This window comes from Procambarus clarkii, chromosome 1 (assembly GCF_040958095.1).
Source record: "Procambarus clarkii isolate CNS0578487 chromosome 1, FALCON_Pclarkii_2.0, whole genome shotgun sequence".
Classification (NCBI taxonomy): Eukaryota; Metazoa; Arthropoda; class Malacostraca; order Decapoda; family Cambaridae; genus Procambarus; species Procambarus clarkii.
The window spans coordinates 24237472-24250598 of NC_091150.1; the positions used below are offsets into that span (position 1 = coordinate 24237472).

The following is a 13127-nucleotide window of genomic DNA, read 5'->3' on the forward strand; positions in this document are numbered from 1 at the left end:
CCCAGGGTCGAGGGTGAGAGATGTGGCCCCAGGGTCGAGGGTGAGAGTTGTGGCCCCAGGGTCGAGGGTGTGAGTTGTGGCCCCAGGGTCGAGGGTGAGAGTTGTGGCCCCAGGGTCGAGGGTGAGAGTTGTGGCCCCAGGGTCGAGGTTGAGAGTTGTGGCCCCAGGGTCGAGGGTGAGAGTTGTGGCCCCAGGGTCGAGGCTGAGAGTTGTGGCCCCAGGGTCGAGGGTGAGAGTTGTGGCCCCAGGGTCGAGGCTGAGAGTTGTGGCCCCAGGGTCGAGGCTGAGAGTTGTGGCCCCAGGGTCGAGGCTGAGAGTTGTGGCCCCAGGGTCGAGGTTGAGAGTTGTGGCCCCAGGGTCGAGGCTGAGAGTTGTGGCCCCAGGGTCGAGGGTGAGAGTTGTGGCCCCAGGGTCGAGGGTGAGAGTTGTGTTCCCAGGGTCGAGGGTGAGAGTTGTGGCCCCAGGGTCGAGGGTGAGAGATGTGGCCCCAGGGTCGAGGGTGAGAGTTGTGGCCCCAGGGTCGAGGGTGAGAGTTGTGTTCCCAGGGTCGAGGGTGAGAGTTGTGTTCCCAGGGTCGAGGGTGAGAGTTGTGGCCCCAGGGTCGAGGCTGAGAGTTGTGGCCCCAGGGTCGAGGGTGAGAGTTGTGGCCCCAGGGTCGAGGTTGAGAGTTGTGGCCCCAGGGTCGAGGGTGAGAGTTGTGTTCCCAGGGTCGAGGGTGAGAGTTGTGGCCCCAGGGTCGAGGGTGAGAGTTGTGGCCCCAGGGTCGAGGCTGAGAGTTGTGGCCCCAGGGTCGAGGCTGAGAGTTGTGGCCCCAGGGTCGAGGGTGAGAGTTGTGGCCCCAGGGTCGAGGGTGAGAGTTGTGGCCCCAGGGTCGAGGGTGAGAGTTGTGGCCCCAGGGTCGAGGGTGAGAGTTGTGGCCCCAGGGTCGAGGCTGAGAGTTGTGTTCCCAGGGGAGGCCTGAGCGTCCCTCAGCTCAGAATGCTCAGGACGTAATATTATATATATATATATATATATATATATATATATATATATATATATATATATTAGTATATTTTGGTAGCAGTCTTTCCTGTAGACATAGATTATTAAATATGACCGAAAAAGTAAGATTAATAATTCTAACACGAATTTTCTCAATCTTTCGTACATTTCTTTTCACTGTTGGTGGTAATTCAAAAATCAATTCTCCAAAATTTATTTTTATTTCTAGTCTGACGCGACACTTGAGCGCGTTTCGTAAAACTTATTACATTTTCAAAGACTTTAGTTTACACATACACAACTGAATAGAACTTACACATCTCCGATTTGTTTCTATCTACATTTGAGTGAGGTGGATGGGGTGAGGTGGTATTAATAGGGTATTAAATTCATCAACACAAGACAGAACACGAAACAAAGGGTATTGAATGGAAGTGATTGTAGAAAGCCTATTGGTCCATATTTCTTGATGCTTCTATATTGGAGCGGAGTCTTGAGGTGGGTAGAATATAGTTGTGCATTAATTGGCTGTTGATTGCTGGTGTTGACTTCTTAATGTGTAGTGCCTCGCAAACGTCAAGCCGTCTGCTATCGCTGTATCTATCGATAATTTCTGTGTTGTTTACTAGGATTTCTCTGGCGATGGTTTGGTTGTGGGAAGAGATTATATGTTCCTTAATGGAGCCCTGTTGCTTATGCATCGTTAAACGCCTAGAAAGAGATGTTGTTGTCTTGCCTATATACTGGGTTTTTTGGAGCTTACAGTCCCCAAGAGGGCATTTGAAGGCATAGACGACGTTAGTCTCTTTTAAAGCGTTCTGTTTTGTGTCTGGAGAGTTTCTCATGAGTAGGCTGGCCGTTTTTCTGGTTTGATAGTAAATCGTCAGTTGTATCCTCTCATTTTTGTCTGTAGGGATAACGTTTCTATTACAATATCTTTCAGGACCCTTTCCTCCGTTTTATGAGCTGTGGAAAAGAAGTTCCTGTAAAATAGTCTAATAGGGGGTATAGGTGTTGTGTTAGTTGTCTCTTCAGAGGTTGCATGGCGTTTCACTTTCCTTCTTATGATGTCTTCGACGAAACCATTGGAGAAGCCGTTGTTGACTAGGACCTGCCTTACCCTACAGAGTTCTTCGTCGACTTGCTTCCATTCTGAGCTGTGGCTGAGAGCACGGTCGACATATGCGTTAACAACACTCCTCTTGTACCTGTCTGGGCAGTCACTGTTGGCATTTAGGCACATTCCTATGTTCGTTTCCTTAGTGTAGACTGCAGTGAAAAAAATAAAAAATAAAAAATAAAAAATTAACTATACTCACGAAATGAACTGTATGGTAAACAACACAGCTCAATTCCAATGCAATTCACACAAAATAATTAAATCAAAATTAAAATAAATCAAAATCTATGAAAATTCAATTTATCAATGTAATCAGAAACATTTAAATGGAATTGTAACATATTTAGTAGAGCATGTGTGTTGTTCTTACATGCAACAGATGGCGCTGTTTGTCAAGAAAAGCATAGTTTTAACAGTCACAGGTGTGGCATCTATACTTATACTTACAAAATGAACGGTATGGTAAACAACACAGCTCAATTCCAACACCAATGTCACACAAAATAATTCAATAAAAAAAAATTGAAATCTATGAAAATAAAATTTATCAATGCAATCGGAAACTTTGAAATGAAATTCGTAACATATTTAGTATAGCGTGCATGTTGCCATTATGTGCAACAGATGGCGCTGTTTTTAAAAAACGCATGTTTTTACCTGTCACAGGGGTGGCATCTATATAGTAGGTATAAAAAAAGACGCGTCTATTCGAATGTAACGTTGTGTCAAATTTTCAAAGCAATTGGTGAAGAACTTTCGGAGATTACAGCGTATGTTTCTCTTACGTCCAACAAATGGCACTTAAAAAAAAAAAACATTTTTTACTGACAAACGTAAGGCATGTATATAGTAGATATATAAAAACACGCGCCTATTCGAACGCAACATTGCGTTCATTGCAACATTGCAATTGCAACATTGCGTTCATTGCGAACGCAACATTGCGTTCAACATTACGCAACATTGCGTACATTGCGAGAGGGCCAATCGGGGCCAGAGGGCTAACAACACTGCAGACCAGTGTTGTTAACTCAGTGTTGTGGATCTCTGAGCAACTTTGAACACACTTAACAAGTTGGAGGCTATTAATCACGGCCACTTCTTTAAAAGGTCAGATATAACTCATACAAGATGCAACAGCTTCAAGGGGGGGGGGGGCCTTTGACAAGTCGCTAGCTTCCTGTCCCCTTCCTGTCAAAATTTCAAAGCAATCGGTAAAGAGGTTTCGAAGATTTCCCTCACATGAAAAACACATGAAAAAACACAGTTTTTCAGAAAAAGCATGTTTGTTACCGTCACAGACGTGATATCTATATAGTGTGTATATACAAATCTGGCCGGATGCGAATGGAACGTTGTGTGAAAATGTCAAAGCAATCGGTGAAGAACTTTCGGAGATTAGCCATTTTGAACAAACGAACATTTACATCTTTATTTATATAGATATATATATCGGTAAGACTTACTCAACAATGCCTCGGTCGTAGACCCGGAAGTAGAGAGGGTCCATCTTCTTCCTCTTCATCTCGGCCACCATGTTGACCATCACACCGTCCGCGAAGGCGTTGAAGCGCGCGTCGGGCGCGTACACGCCCTGGAAGATGAGCGACAACTGCCCTGTGGGAGGTAATGGGGTTTACTTGACACATAACTTGTGATGTCGGGTCAGGGTCCCCCGTGACCACTGCTGCGTGGCCCCCAAGCTACAGGAGTCTCGGGTCAGGGTCCCCCGTGACCACTGCTGCGTGGCCCCCAAGCTACAGGAGTTTCGGGTCAGGTCCTGACCCTCAGGGTGTGTGTGAGGAAGTGATTGGGCACTAGCTCCGTGACTCCAAGTTCCTAGTAGATTTGAATAGACTTCAAGTTGTTTGACATTCCAAGCACATCTTGGCTCAGGTAGGCGCACATCTGATGTGACGCAGGACGCGGGTTCGATCCCACCATCCTGCTCCAGAGATTTTCTCGTAGATAAACCCCATTACTGTGATGTCATTGTGTATAGGTCCCAATGTATATATACATATATATATATACATATATATATATACATATATATATATATATATATATATATATATATATATATATATATATATATATATATATATATATATATATATATATATATAGGTCAACAGTTACATAATGTTACTTCCAAGGAACCAGCTCGTTAATTATGATTTTGAAACATTATCGAGAGGTCAAAATATATGATAAACACGGTTTTGTTACGCATATATCCTGCCTCTCCCACCTGCTTATATTATAGGAGACGGTAACCACCTCTTCAGACAAAGGACTTACAATAGACGTGGTATACATGGACTTATACAAAGCTTTCCATAAGAGACCACAGAAAAGACTGTCAAGGATATTACAAGCACATGTAATAAATGATCAAGTATTAGAGTGGGAAAAACAGTGGTCAAACATAGAAAACAAATATGGAATGGAAACGAATCTGACTGGAGGAGTGTGGTAAGTGGGGTTCCACAGGGGTTTATTTTGGGGTCCAACCCTTTTGTCACATTCGTCACTGACACAGGTGAGAATATTACAAATTATATAATTAAATTTCATGATGTCACTAATATCAATGGTAAAATAAGAAACGAAAATGATATTGGGACTTTACAAAGAAATCTATTTGAACTCCACAAATGGTCGGAAGACTGACAAATGCTTTTTAATACTGAAAAATGCAAGACCTTGCATATAGGAATTTACTGAAAGTTGCACATCACGTTGAAGCCGCAGTAAAAAATAATTAAATCCCAAACCCTTGGAATAGTTAAGCGAAACTTTGACTTCAACTATATATATATCTGGTGGGCCTTCAACTGGACTACTGTATCCAAGGATAAAGACCTCACTACACTACACTACACTACACTATACAACACTTTATAATTTGTTCATAAAGACCTCACCTTCAAAAAGACATATATGTTTTTGAGAAAGTTCAAAACAGAGTGGCAAAAATCCTCCCAGAACTAAGTCAACTCTCACACAAGCAACAGGTGAGGGGCCAGAGGGCTAACAACACTGCAGACCAGTGTTGTTAACTCAGTGTTGTGGATCTCTGAGCAACTTTGAACACACTTAACAAGTTGGAGGCTATTAATCACGGCCACTTCTTTAAAAGGTCAGATGTAACTCATGCAAGATGCAACAGCTTCAAGGGGGGGGGGGCCTTTGACAAGTCGCTAGCTTCCTGTCCCCATCGTGGTCACTAAATAGACGGTGGCCCTCAGGTAAACAACTTGAGGAAAGAAGACTTACGGCTCTGAGGTCCACTTGAGGTAGTGTTGGCAGCCCTGGTGACGGGGTCTCCCAGCTCCCTGTCTGTAAACAAACAGTACTTGTTACTCTTGTGGTAACGTCACCTCTCAACACCTGTGTGACGCAACACCTGTGTGACGCAACACCTGTGTGACGCAACGTGTGTGTGTGAAGCAACAGGTGTGTGTAGTAACATGTGTGTGAAGCAACATGTGTGTGAAGCAACAGGTGTTGGAAATTTCCAACAGTTATTCTCATCCCTAATACAACAGGATGTATTTCCTGTATTAGGTTTCATACACATCTAATATTCATTTACTAATCCTTAATACAATAGGATGTATTTCCTGTATTAAGCGTAATAATTAACTAACACTACTAATATGTAGTTTAGTATTGTAGAATTTAATGTATTAGGTTGTGGAACATCATGTAAGTTCTCTTAGAATTGTGTAGTGTTGCGTCAGCCACTCACGGGAGACTAAATTTCCACATACCTGTAGATCTAACACAGATGTAACCATTTACTTTCCTTTATTAGGAATAATTATTTTGTAATAGGTTTACTTTTAGTATACAACAGTTTACTGGAATTCCTGTAACCAGCTTCATCGCTGTTCCAGTAAATAACATCATAATCTAAAATTATTTCCACCACAAAGTTATATGTGCAGTCTATATTAACTGACGTGCACTGTGAGAATTAAAACATCACCACATAAAGAATTTACCTAAACCATCAAGAGTGTTCATAAACGCCTCCTTCCCTATTTAGCTTTAATAAATAAATATAATTTATGCTCGAATCCTCACGGTGAGCTTTTGCGCATGCGCGACTTTCAGGAAGGAGGAGAGGGGACTCTCGCCATTTTCAATCAACGAGCGTGAAGGTGTTCCGTAAGCGGTCCAAGAAATCTTATCATCCAGACGGCATCCGAACAACCTTAGATGCCAGATTGAGGACGCAGCTTACCAGAATCACGGACACCAGTTCGTCAGGCATTTTAGCTTTTATTAATATTTATAGAGCTCTTAAATATGATTAATATAGGTAGCCATATCATCACACTGCGGGCGTACGAAAAATTCCATGTAAGTGCAGCTCTTTCCCCTCCAAATATTTAGATATTACCTTATATGTGTGTGCGAATACTAGTTTGGGGTGGAAATTACGGAATTATCATTATTGCAGCATGGTGCAACACCCTTGAGGAAGCGTGTGACCGCCATACCCTCACGTGCTCCCAGTATCACTATCTCAAAATGTTTCCAGACTGGCGTACAGTGGATTGCATCTACGTCCTTCTGTCACAGCTGAGATTTAATCAGTTTTCATTGTAGATAGTACCTTATTATTCAGAGTCCATATATATATATATATATATATATATATATATATATATATATATATATATATATATATATATATATATATATATATATATATATATATATATATATATATATATACATATATATATATATATATATATATATATATATATATATATATATATATATATATTATTAAATATGACCGAAAAAGTAAGATTAATAATTCTAACACGAATTTTCTCAATCTTTCGTACATTTCTTTTCACTGTTGGAGGTAAATCAAAAATCAATTCTCCAAAATTCATTTTTATTTCTAGTCTGACGCGACACGAGCGCGTTTCGTAAAACTTATTACATTTTCAAAGACTTTAGTTTACAAATACACAACTGAATAGAACTTACGCATCTCAGATTTTATATCTACATTTGAGTGAGGTGGATGGGGTGAGGTGGCATTAATCAACACAAGACAGAACAAGAGGTGGCATTAATAGGGTATTAAATTCATCAACACAAGACAGAACACGAAACAATGGGTATTGAATAGAATTGTTTGTAGAAAGCCTATAGGTCCATATTTCTTGATGCTTCTATATTGGAGCGGAGTCTTGAGGTGGGTAGAATATAGTTGTGCATTAATTGGCTGTTGATTGCTGGTGTTGACTTCTTGATGTGTAGTGCCTCGCAAACGTCAAGCCGCCTGCTATCGCTGTATCTATCGATGATTTCTGTGTTGTTTACTAGGATTTCTCTGGCGATGGTTTGGTTGTGGGAAGAGATTATATGTTCCTTAATGGAGCCCTGTTGCTTATGCATCGTTAAACGCCTAGAAAGAGATGTTGTTGTCTTGCCTATATACTGGGTTTTTTGGAGCTTACAGTCCCCAAGAGGGCATTTGAAGGCATAGACGACGTTAGTCTCTTTTAAAGCGTTCTGTTTTGTGTCTGGAGAGTTTCTCATGAGTAGGCTGGCCGTTTTTCTGGTTTTATAGTAAATCGTCAGTTGTATCCTCTGATTTTTGTCTGTAGGGATAACGTTTCTATTAACAATATCTTTCAGGACCCTTTCCTCCGTTTTATGAGCTGTGGAAAAGAAGTTCCTGTAAAATAGTCTAATAGGGGATATAGGTGTTGTGTTAGTTGTCTCTTCAGAGGTTGCATGGCGTTTCACTTTCCTTCTTATGATGTCTTCGACGAAACCATTGGAGAAGCCGTTGTTGACTAGGACCTGCCTTACCCTACAGAGTTCTTCGAAGAAGCTCCAATATAGAAGCATCAAGAAATATGGACCAATAGGCTTTCTACAAACACTTCTATTCAATACCCATTGTTTCGTGTTCTGTCTTGTGTTGATGAAATTAATACCCTATTAATGCCACCTCTTGTTCTGTCTTGTGTTGATGAAATTAATGCCACCTCACCCCATCCACCTCACTCAAATGTAGGTATAAAATCGGAGATGCGTAAGTTCTATTCAGTTGTGTATTTGTAAACTAAAGTCTTTGAAAATGTAATAAGTTTTACGAAACGCGCTCGTGTCGCGTCAGACTAGAAATAAAAATGAATTTTGGAGAATTGATTTTTGATTTACCTCCAACAGTGAAAAGAAATGTACGAAAGATTGAGAAAATTCGTGTTAGAATTATTAATCTTACTTTTTCGGTCATATTTAATAATATATGTCTACAGGAAAGACTGCTACCAAAATATATATATATATATATATATATATATATATATATATATATATATATATATATATATATATATATATATATATATATATATATATGTGTGTGTGTATATATATATCTGATACTGCCTTTTATGCATTATTAATTTTCACATTGCAGTAGTATTTCTTGCATTACATAATTTACTCATTGTCTATGTGTGTGCATATTATACATATTATTATTATTGCATAATATATGTTACACATAGATTAATCTCATAGAATACCCGCCAAAATGTGTCATGGGAGGCTGGCTCTAGAATTATCTAATTTACAGTCATTGCTTAATAGAATTTATTCACATATAATCATAGATCTATAAGCCACTGATTTTCTCATTTCATTACTCATTCTGGTCCTTCGAGCTATCTTAGAATTAATCATTATTTTGCATTCTTAAAATTATACATTTTATTATTATTATACTGGAGCCAGATTTCCCCACAACAGGTGTGTGAAGTAACGTGTGTGGAGCAACAGGTGTGTAAAGCAACAGGTGAGTGAAGCAACAGGTGAGTGAAGCAACAGGTGTGTAAAGCAACATGTGTGAGAAACAACATGTGTGTGAAACAACAAGTGTGTGAAGCAACATGTGTGTGAGGCAACGTTTGTGTGAAGCAACATGTGTGTGTGAAGCAACATGTGTGTGTGAAGCAACATGTGTGTGAAGCAACATGTATATGTGAAGCAACATGTGTGTGAAGCGACATGTCTGTTAAGCAACATGTGAGTGAAGCAACAGGTGTGTGAAGCAACATGTGTGTGTGAAGCAACATGTGTGTGTGAAGCAACATGTGTGTGTGAAGCAACAGGTGTGTGTGTGAAGCAACATGTGTGTGTGAAGCAACATGTGTGTGTGAAGCAACAGGTGTGTGTGTGAAGCAACAGGTGTGTGTGTGAAGCAACAGGTGTGTGTGTGAAGCAACAGGTGTGTGTGTGAAGCAACAGGTGTGTGTGTGAAGCAACAGGTGTGTGTGAAGCTACAGGTGTGTGTGTGAAGCAACATGTGTGTGTGAAGCAACATGTATGTGAAGCAACATTGTGAAGCAACGTGTGAGAAAAAACATGTATGTGACGCAACATGTGTGTGAAGCAACATGTGTGTGTGAAGCAACATGTGTGTGTGAAGCAACATGTGTGTGTGAAGCAACATGTATGTGAAGCAACATGTGTGTGAAGCAACTTGTGTACTCACCTAGTTATGTTTGCGGGGGTTGAGCTCTGGCTCTTTGGTCCCGCCTCTCAACCGTCAATCAACTGGTGTACAGATTCCTGAGCCTACTGGGGCTCTATCATATCTACACTTGAAACTGTGTATGGAGTCAGCCTCCACCACATCACTGCCTAATGCATTCCATTTGTCAACCACTCTGACACTAAAAAAGTTCTTTCTAATATCTCTGTGGCTCATTTGGGCACTCAGTTTCCACCTGTGTCCCCTAGTGCGTGTGCACCTTGTGTTAAACAGCCTGTCTTTATCTATCCTGTCAATTCCCTTGAGAATCTTGAATGTGGTGATCATGTCCCCCCTAACTCTTCTGTCTTCCAGCGAAGTGAGGTTTAATTCCCGTAGTCTCTCCTCGTAGCTCATACCTCTCAGCTCGGGTACTATTCTGGTGGCAAACCTTTGAACCTTTTCCAGTTTAGTCTTATCCTTGACTAGATAAGGACTCCATGCTGGGGCTGCATACTCCAGGATTGGCCTGACATATGTGGTATACAAAGTTCTGAATGATTCTTTACACAAGTTTCTGAATGCCGTTCGTATGTTGGCCAGCCTGGCATATGCCACTGATGTTATCCTCTTGATATGGGCTGCAGGAGACAGGTCTGGCGTGATATCAACTCCCAAGTCTTTTTCCTTCTCTGACTCCTGAAGAATTTCCTCTCCCAGATGATACCTTGTATTTGGCCTCCTGCTCCCCACACCTATCTTCATTACATTACATTTGGTTGGGTTAAACTCTAACAACCATTTGTTCGACCATTCCTTCAGCTTGTCTAGGTCTTCTTGAAGCCTCAAACAGTCCTCTTCTGTCTTAATCCTTCTCATAATTTTGGAATCGTCCGCAAACATTGAGAGAAATGAATCTATACCCTCCGGGAGATCATTTACATATATCAGAAACAAGATAGGATCGAGTACAGAGCCCTGTGGGACTCCACTGGTGACTTCACGCCAATCGGAGGTCTCACCCCTCACCGTAACTCTCTGCTTCCTATTGCTTAGATACTCCCTTATCCACTGGAGCACCTTACCAGCTACACCTGCCTGTCTCTCCAGCTTATGTACCAGCCTCTTATGCGGTACTGTGTCAAAGGCTTTTCGACAATCCAAGAAAATGCAGTCCGCCCAGCCCTCTCTTTCTTGCTTAATCTTTGTCACCTGATCGTAGAATTCTATTAAGCCAGTCAGGCAAGATTTACCCTTCCTGAACCCATGTTGAGGATTTGTCACGAAGTCCCTTCTTTCCAGATGTGTTACCAGGTTTTTTCTCACGATCTTCTCCATCACCTTGCATGGTATACAAGTCAAGGACACTAAGTGTGTGAAGCAACATACAGGAAATAAAACACTGGACGCACACACCTTTGTTAACTCTTCATTTATAAACTATAATTTATTGCGATTTCAATTATTGACAAGTTATGAATGAAATTAACGGCATACATTACCACTTCATGTATACTCACCTAGTTGTGCTTGCGGGGGTTGAGTTTCGGCTCTTTGGTCCCGCCTCTCAACTGTCAATCAACCGGTGTACAGATTCCTGAGCCAACTGGACTCTATCATTTCTACATTTGAAACTGTGTATGGAGTCAGTCTCCACCACATCACTGCCTAATGCATTCCTCCTATTAACTACTCTGACACTGAAAAAAGTTCTTTCTAACGTCCCTGTGGCTCATTTGGGTACTCATTTTCCACCTGTGTCCCCTTGTTCGCGTACCAACAGTGTTAAACAGTTTATCTTTATCTACCCTGTCAATTCTTCTGAGAATTTTGTAGGTAATGATCATGTCTCCCCTTACTCCTTTGTCTTCCAGTGTCGTGAGATGCATTTCACGCAGCCTTTCCTCGTAGCTCATGCTTCTTAGTTCTGGGACTAGCCTAGTGGAATCACTCGGAACTTTTTCCAGCTTCGTCTTGTGCTTAACAAGGTATGGGCTCCATGCTGGGGCCGCATACTCCAGGATTGGTCTTACATATGTGGTATACAAGGTTCTGAATGATTCCTTACACAGGTTCCTGAAGGTAGTTCTGATGTTAGCCAGCCTTGCATACGCCGCAGATGTTATTCTTTTTATGTGGGCTTCAGGAGCCAGGTTTGGTGTGATATCAACTCCAAGATCTTTCTCTCTGTCTGTTTCATTGAGGACTTCATTTCCCATTCGGTATCCTGTGTTTGGCCTCCTGTTTCCACCGCCTAGATTCATTACCTTACATTTACTCGAGTTGAACTTTAGTTGCCATTTGTTGGACCCTTCATTCAGTTTGTCTCGGTCATCTTGAAGCCTCATACTATCTTCCTATGTCTTAATCCTCCTCATAATTTTTGCATCATCAGCAAACAATGAGAGGAACGATTCTATACCCTCTGGGAGATCATTTACATACATCAGAAACAGTATAGGTCCAAAGACTGACCCCTACGGGACTCCACTGGTGACGCCTCGCCAATCTATGACCTCTCCTCTCACAGTGACTCGCTGTCTTCTGTTGCTTAGGTACTCCCTAATCCAATGGAGTACCTTCCCTTTCACTCCTGCCTGCATCTCCAGTTTTTGCACTAGCCTCTTGTGTGGTATTGTGTCAAAGGCTTTCTGGCAATCCAAAAATATGCAGTCTGCCCACCCCTCTTTTTCTTGCCTGATTTGTTTGCATGTAGGTCCTTCCTAACCGCTCCACATACTTCGTTTACCTTGGTGTGTTGTGCAGGCTCCAGTGTCAGGTTAGGTCTGCGCTGGTGGGTTTTGACGGGTTCCTAAGGCATGGATGTCCTCCTCCCTTGTTGGGTCGTGGGTGCCGGGATGTAAACCTGCTCGGACGAGGTGGTCCTTGATGGGGTTACCTCGCCTCCACGCAATCATTGGTGGATTTTGCGGGAAATTCTCCCGAGAGGGGTGGTCACTGTATGTCTCCTTCATCTAGGTCCATAAGTGAGAGTTTCTGCTTGATTTCGCCACAAAAACAGTCGGGAGGATCCATCTTCTATCCTCCAACCGTGGGGCCGGGGAAATAAGTTGTTCTCTGGTCTTCCCGCGTAGTTTCTTCAGGGCGTAGTTCTGTGTTTCCTCCGGGTAACCTCTATGCCTAAACATCTCCCATTGGTCGTCTAGCTGGGGGTAGAGGGTTTCGTCCTTGCTGTTTATTCTTTTAAGGCGTAATCCTAGGGAGAAGGTAATGATTTCTTTAGGGCTAGCGGATGGCATGAGTCGAACTTCAAGTATGTGTGAAGGTTCGTAGGTTTGTAATACGCCTTCGTGTTCAGGTGTCGGGTTGTTTCGTCCACGTACACCGCGGTGTCCAGGAAATTTATTGTGGGGTCGTCCTCTTCTAGGGTAAAATTGACATTTCTGTGGACTGTGTTCGCCCAGGCAAAGAAACGTCCCGTCCCTTCCCTTCCCAAAGTCCCTTCTGCCCGAAACGCATTGCGTAATAGTGGCTTTA

At 42.0% G+C, this 13127-nt stretch overlaps 1 protein-coding gene across 5 annotated transcripts in view; it reads right to left on the reverse strand.

The window, feature by feature from the left end:
• The window catches only part of LOC123748645 (uncharacterized), a 136389-nt gene that overhangs the window by 54595 nt on the left and 68667 nt on the right, over positions 1–13127 (reverse strand). For all 5 annotated transcript variants that reach the window (XR_011228135.1, XM_069322951.1, XM_069323014.1 and 2 more), the window contains exons 4-5: positions 5387–5449; positions 3571–3721 (exon numbers count right to left, since the gene is read on the reverse strand). Coding sequence is in view for 4 of the 5 variants with exons in the window: in XM_069322951.1 (XP_069179052.1) it covers positions 3571–3721; positions 5387–5449 (214 nt within the window). In the remaining variant the exon portion in view is untranslated. The remainder of the gene's footprint in view (positions 1–3570; positions 3722–5386; positions 5450–13127) is intronic.